The 20,358-nt window shown below is 39.2% G+C and overlaps 2 protein-coding genes across 2 annotated transcripts in view; one reads left to right on the top strand and one right to left on the bottom strand.

The window, feature by feature from the left end:
• LOC135462082 (amyloid-beta precursor-like protein) overlaps positions 1–7,207 on the bottom strand; it is a 32,514-nt gene extending 25,307 nt beyond the window's left edge. The window contains exons 1-2 of the mRNA XM_064739432.1: positions 7,054–7,207; positions 1,238–1,402 (exon numbers count right to left, since the gene is read on the bottom strand). Coding sequence (XP_064595502.1) covers positions 1,238–1,402; positions 7,054–7,107 — 219 coding nt within the window. The 5' untranslated portion in view covers positions 7,108–7,207. The remainder of the gene's footprint in view (positions 1–1,237; positions 1,403–7,053) is intronic.
• Positions 7,208–11,552: 4,345 nt separating this feature from the next.
• LOC135461710 (vesicular glutamate transporter 2-like) lies at positions 11,553–17,833 on the top strand. The gene is made up of 13 exons (XM_064738912.1): positions 11,553–11,721; positions 12,225–12,313; positions 12,665–12,758; positions 13,327–13,472; positions 13,874–13,961; positions 14,363–14,452; positions 14,640–14,773; positions 15,001–15,150; positions 15,297–15,429; positions 15,671–15,816; positions 16,902–16,994; positions 17,382–17,673; positions 17,742–17,833. Exons 1-12 carry the CDS (start codon positions 11,553–11,555, stop codon positions 17,517–17,519), a joined length of 1,470 nt encoding a protein of 489 aa, XP_064594982.1. The 3' UTR covers positions 17,520–17,673; positions 17,742–17,833.
• The last annotated feature ends 2,525 nt before the right edge of the window (positions 17,834–20,358 follow it).

Raw genomic sequence — 20,358 nt, 5'->3', positions numbered from 1 at the left:
ATGTACATCTACATAGGTATATTAGGTTTCTAAATCTATTCTATGGATCTTCGACCACATCAATATGTATAATAATGTGAAAATCCTCCTCAATCAGCAGAGTTACTAAACCATTCTCATGTCTTGTCAAGTTTCTCAGCATACATGTATATAAAAAACTGTATGCTGCACAATGACATCATCGCCAATATCACAGTACATTATTGTAATTAAATTGTTGGTTACTATGCCTTTTCTCTCCAGGCTAAACAAAATACATGTGTGCTGTCAGAAAGTGGTTTGTAAACCATAAATAGTGTCTTGAGAGAAGAAGTGAAACAGAGTTAGGGGTTATCTTTTACCTACAACTGTTTAAGATAATAATCTTTCATCGCGCAACACCCTGTTTATATCATTTCTTAACTTGTGTCCTATCTTTCATTAAAATTACATAAAACACAACCAGTGAATGGAGCATAATACAATTCATGCAGCCAGCATTGCCACATAAAGCTAAGCTAACATTCTCCCACATGACAGAATTAGATTATCTGAGACAGGTGTTATGAATTCTGCAGGAAGTTTCATGAAGATGTCAAAAAATAACAATATTACCACAAAACCAGGAGATTCAAAGGAAGCTTAACACAATAAAGGCAGGGACTGATAGCACACTTTTGTTACCACACTTGTTTGCAAGCCTTATGATCCATGTACAGTACCTACTGTATACATCTACATGAAGGCATCATACAGATATGGAAGGCAGAGCTCCATCAGAGCAAATTTCCTATGGTCTCGACAAGATTTTCTTTCGAACACGTATACACCTCCCTACACAGTCTGGCATGTCTGTATTCTGACAGATTAATAGATCAGTCTGCACATACTGTTAGCGTTTCATTGTTTGTAAATTTATACATTTATTTATTTGATTAGTGTTTTAAGCTGTGCTCAGGAATATTTCACTTATAATACGACAGCAACCAGCATCACTGTTTGTAAATGGTGTATGTTTCTTGTTTACAAACTTAAATCCCAAGGTTCATCACAAGGTAGCCTTGCCAAATGTATTCATAACAATGTTTGCTATATTAAGTCTCCATGGCTACCTAAGGTGATTCCAGCACTGTCCTTGAGATCTGTCTGCACTGAATTTGTAGAAAAACAAAATTTGTGTAACACATGCCACCAAGTACATGTTGAAATCTCTACAATGGTACTTCCTGAACATGTATAACCTTGCTGATAACCTCACCTTTTTACAGTAATTTAAAATCTCCACAGAGTCTTGTAAGCAGTCTGTCTTCTCATCCCTGGCCCAGCCCTCCGGCGTCCGTCTCATGGCTGGCTTGTTGCACATGAAAGCGACCATGGGCTCAAACTTGGAATCTTCCGGGACATTAATACTGCCTGCCAAGGCCTGAGAAAAACAAACATACAAATACATGTACATACAACTCAGATGTTAATTAAAACATACATGCACCAGGTAATGTAAATATGATGTTTATTAAGGTCTAGCCCAATCATAATCACCTTCACATTTACTGCATCACTAATAGCAATGCACAACCATGAAAATGTAAACATACATACAATTTGGGATGAAAACTAACAAAAGTTATTCTTAGATAGAGAAATGAAACATATTTGACAAATTTTTTGGGCTTTGTTTCTAAAAAGCTATGAAAATTAAGTAAGAATTATTCCTGTATTGTCTAGTCAGTACACTGTGGTGGCAAATCTACATTAGAGGGCCTATCTACATGTAGTCTGACCAAAACATGGCATTCTCGTTTGTCTCCAGACTTCGAGGGTTGATCTACTTTCAGGCATGAGGAAATCCACAAGCTGGCCATCATGTGAAAACTTAAAAGGTGTGCATTTATAGTTGGTACACATACAGCGTTACAGAAATCGCACCATTACAACATGTGCACAAGTCTGACGTTTTGTATGTACATCACAGTACATTTTTACCCAAACTTCTCTGTACATTCATGGGAAATTCAGACAAGTCTCAATTCTCATATTTTATATGTATATACATTACCTTAAAAGGTGCAATGGTATTGCTTACAAGGTACATGTATGGTAAACACCAACACAGATAAAAGTCAATGACAATCTGATTTCATTCAAATGAATAACATGCACACATATACATAAATACATGCATTATCCGTAAATCCAATGTGTTAATTAAAAACTTCAGACATTAATGCAACTGTTACCCTAATTCCTTAACCTTTTCACATATGAAAGAGCAACTTTCACAGCAATTCATGCATGCTGTTTTTAATTTGATTTTGTTGACAAAATTACTTTGGTTGGATAGGCCAATTTTAGGGCTTCACGAAAAAGATTAATTTTATCAGTCTACACAGAATAATGTCATCAGAATTTGTTCAAATAAACACCTTGCAAACATGTGAAACGGTTGAAAAATTACAGTAACACAGAATAAGTATTTACACTGATGCTCTGCCTCAATTATGAGCCTTTTTAATGGTGGGTCACACCCTCTTGCCCTTCTGCTAACCTGGGAGCAGATCATCCAATACATTGCCCAAAATGCCATGCAGGAAAGAACAGTGAAAATACATTGCTATCAATTTGTAATTTTAGGGCTGTTTTCAAACACGGAGAGGTCAAATTCCAGTGTCAACAAGTTGAGTGGGTTTAAATCGGTCCTTGTCCATTCCTGGAATTAAAAGGCATGACAAGTGTCGCACAAAATTACCCAGTCATCATGCACAAGTATACAGGTATATTACACACACTACGTCGAATACACAACCCAACGGTTAACACTGATTGATAGATCGATAGCTTCCATTGGATCAGTGCCGGCCAGCCCGTCCAGACTCAGGCAATCAATACTGGCATTGGCTACAGGCAAGGACCAAAAGCCATTATGGAACATAAGCAACATCCATTATTGCCTGCGCCATAAGCATCATCCATTACATGGCACACAACTACTTAGGCAACGGCCTCTGCCTGCCAAACCAATACATCTACAATCTGATTTTAGACACAATTGGCTTTGTGCCCTTGATCTAAATTCTCGATGTGTAGCACACAAAAACATCATTTAGTGTAAACATACAGTAGATATGTTACTGTACAACTACTAAAGGACCTTACTTTACATACAGCATTACATCTACATTGGCAGGTGATAATGGTGCACGCATATGTATCTACAGTTCTACACACAGTCATGGGTTATATGAATCAAATTATCCCCAACTTACGTTGTGTGGTATTTGTACATATCTCCAATAAATTCTGATAAATGACCTGACATTCATAATATACAATGTAGCCTTGCCTGTTCCACAGATACACATTTGCATCTACCAAATGAAAATGTATATCTTCCAACAAATAAATCGCTTTTACATACTATGGAATCTGTACAATACTGCGACCTAGAAATAAATAATTTGATTTGGAAACAGATCAATCAAGCCAAAACATCAACATTTTCAAAAGATACTGTCGTAGAAATTTAATGCAAGAATACCTTTCTGTATTCAAAAGCATTGAGAGAGAACTGACCAAACCTGTGATGTCACAATACATGTGTTCTGGAAATGCCAACATACAAGCAAACCCCTGCATCCATGTAAATGAGTGAGTGAGTGAGTGCTTGGGGTTTAACGTCGTACTCAACAATTTTTCAGTCATATTACGACGAAGGAATCATTAGAGTGCATGTACGTATAATGTGCCTCCTTGTTGCAGGACGGATTTCCACCGCTCTTTTATTTAGTGCTGCTTCACTGAGACGACTTACCAAAGGCAAGTAAGCCGCCCCGCCCGAGCCATTATACTGATACGGGTCAACCAGTCGTTGCACTATCCCCTTCATGCTGAACGCCAAGCGAGGAAGTTACAACTTCCTCTTTTAAAGTCTTAGGTGTGATCAAGGATTGATCCTGGATCTACCGGTCCCGAAGAGGACGCTCTACCAACTGTGCTATCCGGGCCGGTCCATGTAAATGATGTAACAGCTATATTTAGATTTGGTATCTAAACTAATAAAATAGTGCTTTTCATCTCCATTGTTAAATGCCAAAGTCACTATTATTTTTGGTGCCAATAAGCCTTGATTGGTCCTGACAAGCCATGAATAAAGAAAACCGTATTATCTACTGATCAAAACATACACCACATATGTGGTCAACATATGTATCATACATATACTACTGTTAAATTTCTGTTTCAAACACTGACATGATCAAATACCATTTACATTCATCCAGGATAATAATAAACTGACTTTCCAGAGTAACTTTAATTCACACTGTTCAGGTAGATTATGTTTAGGTCTTCACTAAAAAAGTAGAACTCTTTATCAACCTAAGCAGGAAGTCTCTCTCTCTCAATAAATGACTCAATAATAACCTTCAATAAATAAAGATATTACTATTATTACATACAGTATATGAGTAACATCAAAAAGATTAACAGGCCAGGCAAGTTTTAGTTCCGCTCGAAATAACAGCCTGTGATTAGAAAACAAATTAGGTGATAATCCACCCACCAAAAATTAAAAAACATAAGATAGCACACAAAGAAACATGTACTGAGGGGTCAGCCGTAGTTTTTCCTACTTACATGTAACTGAACTAATCATTTCATTACAGTATCAAAAGCTACTTCACACAAAAACGTAACAATCAATGTTAAAGATGCACACAGTGAGACAGAAAACCATAAGAGCTGCTTTGATTGACAGCTCTGCGGCTTTCATTCATTTTGTCCAAAAGGTATTTACTTCCTTTGTAGTCTTCATAACAGCGAGCAAATACACTTGAAAGTAAACAAAATGAAAGTGAGGGCTTGGGCTTTAACATCGTACTTAATAATTTTATAGTGCATATAATGTGCCTCCTTGTTGCAGGAGGTATTTCCACCGATTTTTCATCTAGTGCTGCTTCACTGAGACCACTTCCGGAAGGCAAGTAAGCTGCCCTACCTGAGGAATTATACCTATACGTGTCAACCAGACGCTCAATGCTGAACACCAAGTGAGGAAGCTACAACTTCCTCTTTTAAGGTTTTAGGTGTGACCTGACCCAGGATTGGCCCTGGATCTACTGGTTGGCCAAGTTCAGGTCTGTGTAACATACATGTATGTAAATGTACAAGGAAAATTTGACAAATGTATCAAGCCAGCCAGGACAGTACTCTCAAATTATGTCCAAATATGGTATGTAGTATGCAAGCCTAGAAATAATTTCTAATGCAGGACAGTTGATGCAGGACATGATTGGTAAAGTTTGCTGTTACCTACATGGTTACAAGAGTTACACTATTATTCACATGGCAGTTTTGTCCTTTACCAAACAGTTAATTCGCCCCTGCCAGAATACTGCTTGGCATGTAAGTAACCGAAAAAGATTAACAACCAGGTCAAAGTATACAATGGGGGATGAAAGGACTGATATAACAAAATATAGCATGCATCACTTCACTTGCTTAAAGAGGTAACTAATCACCAATGAGATTTAGTTTCATGATTAACCACTGATTTCTCTCTTACGTCTGTTAATCACATTTGATTAAGAACTGTGTACTTATAGCATAAAATGACTAATCCATGCAACATCTATAAATCAGTTGTTTCCATATTTTTTAGCTAAAACAAATCCCAGATGCATGCCTTACAGTTGTCATCTTCAAAATAAACTACAGTAACTTACTACAGTTGTTCAGGTGCCTGATTTTTTAATCAGTGTAAATAAACACATTTATCATCAGCTCATAAACATAATTCAATTCAATAGCTGGACCTGTATTTATCACCACCCTGAAATTCACACTGACATATTTTCTCAGACTAATTTTATACAGGTCTCATTCACTTACATTCCAGCTGTACACATGTGAACACGATAACTCTTTGTAAACTATCACCGTACTATCATTGTGCATGTGAAGTTCTGTGAAGGGAGGAGAATCCATTCATTTTCTAACACATATCTTGTTACATATATGTATGGGACAATGGTATGGTATATTATGATTGACAACGGACATACAACTATAAACTGAAAATGTATCGAAATATTCTAAAGAAATTAGCTATATCTATGGCTTTCAAGGTCACTTGATTGTTCAGTACAGTTGTAAAACAATTTCTACAATAAAGCCAATGAAATGGCTATGAAATGAGAGCAGGTGAAGTTGGTATTGTTGGAAATATTTTTTTAATTTCTACCAATGCATTTAATAAAATATTAATGACATATATACAAAATCATATATCTATGCAAATGAGCACCTGTGGCCTTTTTTATTCCCAATCGCTCAATAATTGATCACCGATACAGTTTAATATGTAGACTAGTACTTTGCAAATGAATGACTGTCTACAGTTTAATGCTAGTTTGGCAGCACTGCAGCCATATTGTGGCAATCTGGCAAATCTAGACCTCCAGATAAAGACATCCAGATAAAGGCTACCCAGTACATGAAATAACTATACATAAACGCACAGCTCAGTATCATTTACAATTTTTTTTCTAAAAGTATTCCTTTTACTGCCACAAATGCATGCAACGTAAGAAATTTCTGCCAGCTGTTGTTTGCGTCAACTTGTCCTGCCATGTTGATTTAAATCTAACAAGAGGGTAATCGGCAATTCAGGCAGCTTTGTGCAAAAACTGACAACTGGAAATATTCTGGCAGAATTGGGAAGCTGAAGGTGGGATGGATGGACTTCGGCAGCCTGTAGACTGTTGCCAGGCTGTGTGATATGTGCGCTTGGTAATCAGGTACACAGCAACACAAGCCTCACTAGAGTAGAGTTAACCATCCATTTCACACTGAACTGTAGCTCCCGAGCTGTTTAACAGTCGTAACTAAATGTAAATAGTGTCGGTACGGCTCCTCCATAGGGGAGTCTTGGTATCACCCACCACTATCTACCAAGATAAAGTTACACATGCATTGACAATCCCCATCCGACAGACATTATCAAACCACTCACCCAATATATTAGCAAAATTAAATACCATACCGAACAAAGATTACCTCTATATAAGCTTCACTGACCTGAGCAGAAACCACAGCGACAAGGAGCCCAAGAGGGACCGTATATCTCCCCATTTTGAGGGTTTTTCAGTCACAAATCCACAGATTTTCACCACACGTATCTCCCTATCTCCACTGTCCGCGAGCTCTAAAATGTCGCCCTGACGTCACCCACTACATGCATACCAGATCTCCCTCTAAGCTGCCTGTTCATTGGTCCACTGCAAACCTGTGTGTGTGGAATAGAATGACTCCTAAATGTAGCCTCCGAAATTTGAAAAGGGTAATTTTAAACTGAGACCAAGGATTTTAACAAGAGGTGTATACAGTACACTATAGATAGTTTCTACGTTATATTTCCCGAGCAAACCTAAAGTTTGACGCACCAGATGGGTCGAAAAGTTAGCCAATCAGCGATGAGAAAAGAGCAGTGGATTATAGCAGCGCTCGCATACCAAATCAGATCACGTGACCGTTGTCTGCCGTGTTCGATTTGCTACATAGCGGCTGGGGGCGAAGGTATGTAGAAAATATTATAAAATTACTTATATACGTTAATACGATGGTGAATAATGACTTTTACGAATTGGGTACACCAGGATAAAAAACACCACCTGTCAGCAGTGAGTTTTAATCATTTCTTGAGGACATATTGCTGACCATTTGTGTGTCATAATTAAGCACTGCATTCATGAGATATGATGTAGTCGCTGGTCTGGCTTCAGCACAAGTTACCGTGTGACCTGACCGGCCATCTGTTTCCATATCTCTTTCTGGGATTAAATATTCTCTTGCGCTCCATTTGACACTAACGTCACAAACTTGTTTAAAATCGTGTTGAATAATGCATTAGCTGGGAATACCCAGGGTCAGTTTGATAATCTGGTCCATCAAGGGAAGCCAAATTGAGGGATGCTATATCGGCATCATCATACCGTAACCTGATTACAAAGCCGGGCTCGATGGACCAATATTTACCCTGGTGATAGGCGGACGGAGGGGTGAGGACAGGTCTACACAGAAATGTGTCACCAAAATTCACGAACTCAACAAATATGTGAGGAATAAAAAAATAATAATAATAACAATAAATAAATAAAACAGCCTAAATAAAATAAATAATAAAGGATAATAAAGGCACACCAGCCCTATAGATCTACACGTACGCTTAAAGGCTTTTCCCATAAAACAAAATCATGGTCCTAGGAACGGGTGAGCGAGTAGGTCATATATAAGGCAGCTATTGTGTATTTGTTGTTCTTGTTATGTTGCCTTAACCGAGCAGGAGGTGTCATAGAAGGATGGCACATATGTGATAAAGGCTACATGTGCACATATTCGTTGTACACGCATGTCTGTATGATAACATTTCAATTCCATTTTGAAACAAGGCGAAATGCACTTAAATGCTGACAGTGAGACCAGTGTGCCACATTAATTAAGTGGCCAAAATAATCTTTAAAGGAATATCGTATTTATGAGTAACGTAGACCTTCGTCCAGTCATTGTCATAGGTAGGGCTAGCAGGACCTTGTTCAATTTGGCTATCGGTAAGAAGTTTGTATAACCCGAGAGATTCAGGGCCAAACTATTCATTGAAAACCATAGCCCTGCGTAAAGTGAAGATGGACTCGAGTCATCAGTGTTTTAGATTGTATAGCATTTTAGATTATATCAAATTGTAACCCAGTTTGACTTCGTATATACCCTACAGATTTGAGAATTTCTGTCAGTATATGGCGTCCGTGGGCATATGGCTGGTTAATTAATAAAAAAAAAAGGTCGAATCCTATATGCTTATCATATCCCACTCCTTCATGTTGTCTTAAACTAAGATATGAAGTGCTATACATTTACATGTTGGGCTTGACAAATGTAAAACTTCCATGAAAACATTTTCTCATTTTGATTTTTCAGTAGCCTACCGGCATACTGTATATGGTATAGACCACAATGCACTGTTTCCGGTCACATGAACATTCTGGAGAGGACGGTAGAACAACGCGATGGAACGACGCTACAAAGCGACGATGCGATACTGCGAAGTGATGAAACGACGCTAACATCCTTTCATCGCTTTGCAGTACCATTCCAAAAAACGCAGCTTCGCACTATCGTGTCATCGATTTGCATTTGCGTAAAATGTATCTTAGACAAATTTTTGTTTTCGGCGTACACATCTACGTGTTCACCCCTACAAGACTGACTGTAGACCTACATGTATATATGCCTTTATACAGGGCTAAAGTTTAACACAGGATTACGGGAATATCTTGTACGCCGACGAGTAGGAAGGCCTGTCCTTTAATATAACACTTTAACATAGGCCTAATTTATCACTCGCCTATTTAGGGTTAAAACAATATAGCCGTTAGTTCCACTGCTTCAGAACCCCCAAATTATTTGAAGGTCTGCCAAAATGACATTTTATCCCGAGGCTGCCAGCCTATATGATAATTTTAATTTGTTAACAAAAATCTCTTAGAACACGTATCCAGCAATGCAAAAGTTAAGGCTAGCGCTTTGACTGCCAATGACACCTTTGTCTTGCCCATCGAGAAGTGCTATTCTTTGTATGTGTATTGAGCGCTGTCTGAGAGGCCTGTTCCCGGCACACACTACAACCCGCACTCAAGTCTGCCAAGTCCATGCATAATTACCTCCCCTTGACCATGTCCTCACGCACACGTCTTCTCAACTTTAGTTAAGCCTGTCATGTGCACTCTTAAAACTGCACGAAGTGCTGAATTTAATACTCATATAAGGCTGGATGACTGTCCACACTTTGAAAGTGTTCTATATTCAACACCAGCACGTGCTATAACATTTGCAAGTGATATATGCAACAGTTGAATAGTTGTTTTTGCAACACTACACATAAGTAGCCTACGGTGAAGGGTTAAGTTATTTTTGGTGGAGCGTCCGATGTGAACCGCCGAGAGCTGGATTCGAACACGCAGCCTCGTTGGTCAAAGGCCTGGCATTCGTAGACGTGCATCCAACTTCAACAGTATGAGCCACCGACAGCTCCTTCGAGAAAAGTCGATTTGAATACAGCGATATATATGTTATTCAGCAAAAATATCAGAATGACGCATTGTATTTTAATCTAGACCCAACCGTCAGATGTCACACAGTGGATTAAAAGAAGGTATCATGTAAGAATCCTCTCAGTCGGTTAGCGCGCTAGCGCAGCGTAGTGACCCAGAAGCCTCTCACCAATGCGGCCGCTGTGAGTTCAAGACCAGCCTATGCTGGCTTCCTCTCCGGCCGTACGTGGGAAGGTCTTCCAGCAAACCTGCGGATGGTCGTGGGTTTCCCCCGGGTTCTGCCCGGTTTCCACCCACCATAATGCTGGCCGCCGTCGTATAAGTGAAATATTCTTGAGTACGGCGTAAAACACCAATCAAATAAATAAATAAATACGGAAAAGTACTTCGACTTTAGAGAGTTAGAGTAAACGTCACGTTTGCTTCGATAATGGAGACATGGTGAAACTGTGTCAAGTGGGTTGAAAAAAATCTAAAAAAATATTTAATGCCGGCTTAAGATGCTTTGAATGGTAGTCTTTCACTTGACATAAACATTAGTCAGGTGCTGTCTTTCACTTTAAGCTTCATACATTATAGCATGTTATAATAATGCGAAATTATTGCATGTACATCGGCAGTATTGAATGTTACTTGCTTTAAATACACCATAACAAATCAAACAAATATTAGTACGGGTATATGTGCTTTTCCACTCGTCTGATTCTAGAATACGGCTGTTAATGGCAGCTAAAAGAGATAAATTACATGTACCTTTATCTCAGTCCAACATTTGTATAGGCCTACATTTATTCCATTCTCGTTTAACGTTGTATACTCATTATGTAGGACATTTTGCGAAGGAGTAAATGGTTCTTCACAAAGTATATGTATGCATGTATATAGGAGTATGTGACAAACCTCAACATGTATACTTATGAATTGTCACTCCAGAACAAGGACTTGGTTCGAGTCTAACATCTGATTGGTCATTGGTCGATTAAGCGTTGGTGACGAAGTCACATTCTGCCAGGAATGCAATATACACTCATATAAACATCAAATGCACTCTCAATGATTCGGGAGAAAACACAAATAATAGTCCCTGCTCATTTCTTATTCACAAAAATATAAAACTAGCAAGCAAGCAGCGGATTACGACTCCATGTGATAAGAACATGTAACTCTACATATGCGTATATAGGCAAGGTATATACATTTTATATGAAAAAAATTCGCAAGGCATGGCTGCATTAAACTTATATTAGAATTATTCAAATAACAGGTATTATTCGCAGTCATTGAAAGGTTTGCACTCAGTTTTCCAATATCACTCTTTCATCATAGTTTTGACAAATTGTGTAAAAATTCCAATGGTATGTTTCCTATCAACCCTGTATAATAAAGACGCCGTATTTGGTTTGTGCTGATTGACTTCACCATGGCGCAAAGATATAATAATGTGAATATCTCTCATAATATTACCAGAGTATGGGGATCGAAGATGATGCCGGTAAACCATTGACAGAAACCGACTCTAATCTGACACTGACACGCGAGCACGCGGATGAAGGCAAGGCTTCCAGTTGGTCAGTCCTGACATGTCGATCGTACTTCCCCAAGAGGTACATCGTTGCAGTGATGGCCTTACTAGGCTTCTGTAAGTACCCTGACATCAACCCTCATGTTTTGCTCTTCTTTGGTAGTTATGTATAATTATACATGCACAGAACATGAGCGGCATTTGGATATAAGTTAGCATGAAATTAATCTGAACTTTTAAAGAAACCTTGAAACGAAGAAGGTATAAGCCCGAAACCATCTTGGGAGGATTGTATGGCATCAAATGAGGATTGTATAATTTTGTGATATTGTTGACGAATACACATATTTAAATTTGAGTTAAAGGTGTACATGTATCACACGAATTTAGGTGTTAACTCTTGTCAGTAATTTCAGCATGCAGTGCGGTGCATTGTAGCCTACTTGTTCAAGCATAACAGGTTTTAAAAATGTGAAACTTCATCTTTAATCACCCAAACATATATTTTTCGTATGAATCTGTGTCTATTATTATCCACGAATATATTATGTTGTAATAATATACAACTTCAAAGCATCCTCCATCGTTTTCCATTGTCTGTTTTCTTGTCCGTCTGTCAGGCAACGTGTATGCATTGCGTGTGAACCTCAGCGTCGCCATTGTCGCCATGACGAATAACCGGACGATTCGCACGGACAATCTCACCGTGGTCAGTATTTGTTTACAATTTGTATAAAATGTCATGATTTATGTAAATGTTTTTGAGTCAAGAACACTGCTCTGAGCAAAATGTGGGTGTGCTCCCTTTCTGAGCGAGGTTTAAAGTTATAACCGGAAAATTTATCCATTCTTGACATTGTACGTTTAAAACGTTTGTTGCAAGTTGCAGATAAATGGATCATTGACTTGAATAATTAAGGCCAGGTAACCAGAGCAATCCATCAAGGATTCTTAATACATGGCTATTTCTGAAAGTCTCCGAGTTCCCCCGATACAATGGTTAAGCTTAATCACGATAAAGGGGTTTCTATAGTAACGCGGTTGATCTGTTTCCGGACAGGTGATGTTGGCAGATTTCGATTGGGATTCCAGGGCACAGGGATTAGTGCTCGCCTCGTTCTTCTATGGTTATATCTTAACACAGATTCCAGGAGGTAAGGCGCCCGTGACCCACTCACAATGCATGCTTGTAGTTCTGTATACGGGTGGCTGAAAACAACTCGAATATGTCACCACTGTCCAGGAAGGCTTTCGAAAGCACTTAAAACATGTAGCTCACACATGCCTACATATAAATGAAAGTTAACCCATTTGGTCCTACAAGAAAAAACAAAACAAAGACACATTCTTATCTTTGCATGGTTTTATCATAGTCACCTTCGGACTATGTCCCGGTATTTGTCTTTGTAATACACAGAAACATGGGGAATGAGATGTGCTATCGACGACAACAGCTAATCACAAAGTTCAGGATGAGCATCATGGTAATGGTACAGACTTGTAAAAACACATCGAGGTACATGTGCACGCGTTTGTTATGCCGCAGGAAGTGACAGTCACACGGAGGAACCATGTGACAATTAAGATGTTTTTGTCTGAACAGCATGTAGGTCGCTTAATTTATGCTACATATCAATTCCTTCCCATGTGCATTTTTCAAATAAGTTCAAATAAATATCGTTGTGAATGCATGCATATATCCACACTTTTCTTTACCAACAGGTTACCTAGCGAAGAAGTATGGTGGGCGGAGGTTGTTCGGTGGAGGGATTTTAGTGACGGCTTTGTTCACGTTACTAACACCTCTGTGTGCCAGCTGGAATATTTACGTCCTCTTGGTCGTCCGGGTTATCGAGGGGTTGTTTGAGGTACATACTGGTATGCTTTGTGCGACTTAGCACTGAACATTTTGTAACGTTATAGATTTGTGCGACTTAACACTCAACATTCTGTAACGGAATAGCTTTGTTTCGCTTAACACTCAGCATTGTGTAACGTACGGTATAGCTGTCTTGAAAGTTACTTTCAGTGGTTGATTTCTATATACCATATTTTTTTTACTTAATGGAAGTAGATTGAACAAGGTGAGGTTTCTTTACATCGCATCAAAGAATATCGACGTTGTAAAGATACTGTGTATAAATAAACCCAGTGGTTAATCCAATATGGGCGTTACATATGGGCATGTTAAAATGTGTCTCTCACACCAATTCAGTAAACATACATTTCAATGGCAACTTTTCCAGCGTGTGCAGGGAATGTTTTTCAGGGCGTGACATATCCGGCTATCCACGCTGTATGGGCACGATGGGCACCTCCGGCAGAGAAGACACGTTTAGCTTCCATAGCATTTTCTGGTAAGGCACACAAGCGCTTTAATTTTCTTAACTGAGAGATTAACTGCATGTTCGAAATTTGACTGAGGTACATGTAGATACACCTTGTCATGCAGTTGTGCCATTCTGTATTTAATGCGCAGACGAAATGACACTAACGGTCATTCTTTGTTGTGACCATTTTTTTTTTCAACCATATTACAATAAAGCATTAAATTAGCTGATTGGACGCTTGAAATTGTAACTCTTTAGTTTTCGATTTTCACCCAGAAAACGTCACAGTCGTACAGACTTCAGTTGCTAATACCGTGATTGTAGATACAAAAGATAAGAATACAGTTCTTGATCTTTGAGTTTGATTGCACAGTGTTGTTCACATTTGTTCTAGCCCGTCGTTAACATTCTGGTCTCTCTTTACACAGGATCTTACTTGGGCACTGTGATCGCCTTCCCCGTCTGCGGGGCGCTCGCCAGCAGCGCAGCAGGCTGGCCTTCCATCTTCTATGTCTTCGGTAAAACAAATTATAATAGTTATCCTCGGAATATTGTACTTGACAGTATATTGTGACTCGTGAGAATTATTGTTAAGCGTCTACTGTAGGACTTCCTTCATGTCATAACACTATCACAGCTTCAAAGCGAATTCCGTCATCATCGAATGATGTCTAATATTTGTTGTGTGTTACCTGTGTGCTGTAGGGACGGTTGGCGTGGTGTGGTCCCTAGCCTGGTGGTACCTCATCACCGACGCCCCTGAGGAACATGACACAATCAGCAGTGAGGAGCTGGAGTACCTGCAGAGGAGCATCGGTTTCAATGACCAACAAGTTAAGGTACGGTTTGTGGCTCTACTTTGAAATTTAAGCATTCTGGCTTTCGTTCGGGTAGTGAGCCTTCAATACACACACTATATCTCAAGCAGGATTAGTTGAATATCATACAAATAACACTTTTCTGTTCGAGTTTTAAATGTCCCCATGTCCTTGGAACTTCAGTGTCATCGGCATGATCTTACTTTATGTGATGAACTATGTAATGCATTTTGAAATGAATCTTTCAGCGAGCGGAAGTGCCGTGGAAAGCGATCTTGACCTCGGTTCCGGTTTGGGCGATCGTGGCGGCTCATTTTGCCGAGAACTGGGGCTTTTACACCTGGCTAACACTACTGCCTACCTTCATGAACGATATCCTCGGCTTTGATCTCAATAAGGTACGTCAAACTGCCAGTGTATAATAGCGACTTTCTAAATGTTTTCGTATTTATCAACCATACTTATCACTCTTCCGAATACGGCAACCTAAGTTCAACTTAGTACGAAAGTCTGCATTATGTTAAAAGGGGCTTATGTTTTTCAGGCTGGATTCCTGTCAGCTGTTCCATATTTCGCCATGGCTGTAGTGGTACAAGCCAGTGGGTTTCTGGCGGATTACCTCCGTAAAAGTGCAATATGTGACACAACCACCGTGAGGAAGGTGTACACCTGTGGCGGTAAGCTTTACCTGTACAGCTGTTTGTAAACCTGTAAGCAACACAGCAGAAAACACAGAGGATTAGCATAATCAGGGATAATCGGCGAATAACTGATAATTATAAGATACACTTGTTGAGACATGGTGTAGACCAGCAGACGAATCTTTCACTGGTTTGAATCCAATCATGACGAATTAATTATTTATCCGTCGTACATGGAAACAATATAGAGAATCGCCAAAACTGTTGTTCTCGGCAGCGTTCCTGTTCCAAGGCGTCTTCATCATTGCTGCCGGTTACGTAGTCTCCGCTACAGCTGCAGTGGCCTGTATCACAATAGCTGTGGGCATTGGTGGATTCGCTCTGTCTGGATTTATGGTCAACCACTTGGATTTAGCGCCACAGGTAGGACACATTTACAACAATCATCTATTCCTCCCTATCGGAAAAGCTGTTAGTAAACAAGATGTATGCAAACCTGCGCCACGGAATTGCATTTAAAGGCTCAGGTGTTTAAGAAGTCATGGCCTTGACTATACCACGATGTCCGACCGGACAATTCTCAAAATAGAATTTATTTGTAATGTACGATGTCCGTGCCGACATTTGAAGCTATTGCACCTTTTGGCCACATCGTCATAGGAGCTATGTTACCTATTTCATCATACCGCTATTATAAGCTATGTTATATTTTCATCACACAGTGGTTACAACTGTGTAACATGGCGGTCATTACCTCGTTAAAAGTTACTCTCTGACAAGTCCTAACTCAGAAGCTATTTTGCCATTATTCCGTGCAATTAATAGAAGCTATGTAAACTGCTAGTCATTAGATGATTTGATAATATTGCTGTCGTTGGAAGCTGGGGCACTTCCTTGTTACAAATTTGGTCATCCGCTATAGTCATTGTTGCTCACTTAAGAAGTTATATAACAGGCTGATCATATGTCACCGTTGGATAATATTACCTTCTGAAATGTCCTGACAAGAGGGATTATTGTACCTCGGTTTCTCATACCCTTAATGGATATGATTCATTCATATAATGGTTTTTTACTGATTTGACCTGGCCGAGTTTAGCTTTTTTCTGGGAAAGTCTTTATTTCAAGGGCCGAGGGTGTATCAAGATTTATTTATTTGATCGGTGTTTACGCCGTACTCAACAATATTTCACTTATATCTATGCAAGGGCGACCAGCATTATGGTGGGAGGAAACCGGGCAGAGCCCAGGAGAAATCGCAGGTGGCTGGCAGACCTTCCCAAGTACGATCGGAGAGAAAACCAGCATGAGCTGAACTTGAACTGTGGTATCTTAGCAAGCTAACCATTTTGTCACGGAAGCCCCAGTTGCACCGCTAGCTGGTTGCGCTTCAACATTATCTCGAGCCAACACATCATGATGTTCCACTCTGCAACCTCCAATAATTATTGAGTATTATTTGCTGGTCGTGTCCTCACTAAGTTACAACTGACCTTATCTGCTTGCAGCACGCCAGTATCCTGATGGGTTTGTCTAATACTGTGGCCACTATCCCGGGAATTGTCAGCCCGAGTCTGGCAGGGGGTATTGTCAGGAACAACGTAAGGCTTACTCCTACCATTCTTGCATTTCCATGACATAATCAGTGTAGACTGACACAGAATTCATTATTCCTACATTTTTGAGACATATTAAAGCCATAAAAATTATGACAACTATCCTGGGATAGAACTAGAAGGGTCTGCCTTCGTTCTAAATGATTTTTTCGTAAATTATCTAACCTATGACAGCAGTTTAATCAGGATATATTATGACCCCGGGGTAAGCTCAGATTATAAGAGCACAAATACCCTAATGCGGGTTTTGATTAATGACTACCATGGTACACCCTTATTTGGAGGGATTGTGAAAAATATATGTAACTGCAACACAGAGCAAGAGTTATAAATGTAATTATTGTTCCATTTTTGACTGTTCTTTCAATGCAGAGTTCCGGTGAGTGGCAGATTGTATTTTACATCGCTGCCGGAATCTACGTTCTGGGAACCACCATTTACGGTATCTTTGGTGCCGGGCGTCAGCAGCCATGGGCGGACATGTCTACTGACTACATCTCCTACACCTGAGATCATGACACCATCATCTCTTGGCGTGGGGTAGGCGGGGTCTCTTGTGGAGTTACTTGAAGGGGCGAGAACCCGCTGATTGCACACCATGCGCAATAAGGAGATACAATCTTATTATGTGTAACTTGTAGAATGGGGTAAACTATATAAGTACGTGTACGTGTGAAAACGCTATACCTCACACGTTAAATTTTGTCGTTCCAACAAAATTTAACGTGTGAGGTATAGCGTAATGGTAGAACTGTTGGAACAAAATGTTCTCTTTTTTTGTTTCGAACACAGCTCTAACAGATACTTGTAAAGTTAGACAGAGGGCGTACCTTGCATCACCACCGATATGTGTACAAGAGAGGCAGAGATGCCTTTGTCGTTAATCTTGTTCATAAACCAACTTTAACGTTTGATGACATCACCGGAACAAAACTGAGTCGATGGCATATATATATATATATATATATATATATATATATATATATATATATATATATATATATATATATATATATATATATATATATATATATATATATATTTATGTGTGTGTGTGTGTGTGTGTATTTATGTAATGTCGTGTTCACCCGATGCGACTTGTCGAGTCGAAGAGTTCGACTAGTCGAATGGAAATAGAACGATCTGCAGTTCATACGTCCAGTTCATAATGTATGATTTGTCGTGTCGACAAGCAGAATCCAACCAGTCACATGAAAGCAGAAGGCGCATTTCATTCGACGCGTTCACACCATGAAATTTGTGGCATCCTACAAATCGTGTGAAATAGTTTCTTCTTGTTTGTCTTTTTTTGATTCGACTAGCGACGTGATAATACGACAAATCGCCTCATGTTAACGCGGCTTAAATTGTCTTTGCTTAAATTTGTCTTATAGACACGCGCACTCGAACTGCTGGCGTCCTTATAGGTGTTTATAGAACAAGGGAGGCATTACTGTATGACGAGCAAAACTGTGAATACATGTATCACTTTCACCTTACTATATTCGCTCACGAGTTCCGAGCAATACTACTGCCTTCTCAAATTGTAGAACTACATGTGCGTTCTTGAATTTCTATTCCTTTGCTAGCCCGTTCAGAAAAGTGAACAGTACAATAATATCCACTTGTTTGTTGTTGTCGTGTGGATGATTTTTTTTTTTTTGATATTGTTGTTGTTGGACCAGTTTGACTTTCACCGCAAACACATAAGTGATATACTCCATTCCAGTGCTTGGAAGTATACTCAGTGGTTCATAGCATGTAGAGGCCTACCTGAAGCACTACCCGCCGATGGTGTTATTTTTATTCGTATATATTACTGTTGTGAAGAGTAGATATTTTGGTGAAGCTGACTTTGGCGCACACATTCAAGGACAGGATTGAATCCTCATACAGCATATTGCTCTAGTTGACGCGTTTTATTTATTTACATTGTTTTATGATCTCAGTTGTGATAAGTTTAGTTGAAATGGCATTTTTGTAGGTTTTCAGCAATAAATATACTTTATAGATATCGGTGTAGAAAGATTTAATTTATATGGATTTTTGTGGTGTTATATACTCCAGCGTATATGTTCCGCCACTGAAGAAGTTTTGTGAATATACATTTTTAGCCATTGAACATTGGTATAAGATAGTTTAAAGTTATCTATCATTTTTAATGTGATACTATATGTATGTTAAAGGTGTGTCATGGGTAGGAGTGCAATAGTTTTGTTTATATTATGTATAATTTGTTATCTTCTTTGTTTTTTATGTATACTGGACTCACACCTTATATGCGGCACGGGTTCAATCCCACCTTGGGGAATTTGGGCATTCCCCTGCTCTGGCTGTTCGTGAGGCCTTAGTGACAACACGCTCGTATCTCCATCTATAACGATCTTTTTGAAGACTGTGTGTCTTCCATCGATATGGTGTGCATATATCTGTACGCGACCCGTGAGAAAGTTGGTCATTAACTTGCCAAAGGTCCGTGGTTTACCCCAGTCACTCCGGTTACCTCCGCCCATGAATTGACTGCCATTATATGAGTGAAAATTCTTGAGGCTTTAAACACCTATCAGATAAATAAATACATATGCGACATGTGTATGGACACTGAGGGAAGCATTTATATTTTGAGTAATTAAAAATTTTTATTCCATAAGTAAGTCAGATGAGGTAACAGTTAGTTAAGTCTGCTTTGGCTGTGTTATTCGCAGAAGACTCTGTAAAGTCCCATTTCGTCATAGGTGACATATATGTAGTTTCAGTACAAGATTACATCGCTGAAAAGTCCATGCTCTGTAATATGATCTAATTTAGTTTAGAGACTCAAGGTATATACAGTCATATTTTTGTCGGTGTATAATGATATTATTTTTCTTCATACTTGCTTAGCTAAGTTGTTGGATTATTCCAGTTGCCATATTGTTAAACTGTCCCTTGTGTTAAACTGTCCCATGTGTTAAACTGTCCCATGTGTAAAACTGTCCCATGTGTAAAACTGTCCCATGTGTTAAACTGTCCCATATGTAAAACTGTCCCATGTGTAAAACTGTCCCATGTGTTAAACTGTCCCATGTGTAAAACTGTCCCATGTGTTAAACTGCCCCATGTGTTAAACTGTTCCATGTGTAAAACTGTCCCATGTGTTAAACTGTCCCATGTGTTAAACTGTCCCATGTGTAAAACTGTCCCATGTGTAAAACTGTCCCATGTGTATGTTTGTGACAAAACCCACCACGTGAGGCTCTTCCCTCTATACTGCGTTCACAGTGTACCTATATAAAGATGGTACTCCCATCAAATAGTCTTTAAAAGAAGCTATTTTCATAAGGATGTATAGGTATGTACGGAAACAGAC

This window comes from Liolophura sinensis, chromosome 1 (genome assembly GCF_032854445.1).
Source record: "Liolophura sinensis isolate JHLJ2023 chromosome 1, CUHK_Ljap_v2, whole genome shotgun sequence".
Classification (NCBI taxonomy): Eukaryota; Metazoa; Mollusca; class Polyplacophora; order Chitonida; family Chitonidae; genus Liolophura; species Liolophura sinensis.
Note: the sequence above shows the minus strand (reverse complement) of the source record. Positions and strands in the feature narration are given on the sequence as shown.

Excerpts from the sequence above, each read along its gene's own strand:
- LOC135461710 (XM_064738912.1), top strand. The coding sequence starts at position 11,553 with ATGGGGATCGAAGATGATGCCGGTAAACCATTGACAGAAACCGACTCT. Across the intron at positions 14,453-14,639 it reads TTCCATCTTCTATGTCTTCG|GGACGGTTGGCGTGGTGTGG; the intron begins GTAAAACAAATT and ends TGTGTGCTGTAG. Across the intron at positions 15,817-16,901 it reads ACTTGGATTTAGCGCCACAG|CACGCCAGTATCCTGATGGG; the intron begins GTAGGACACATT and ends ATCTGCTTGCAG.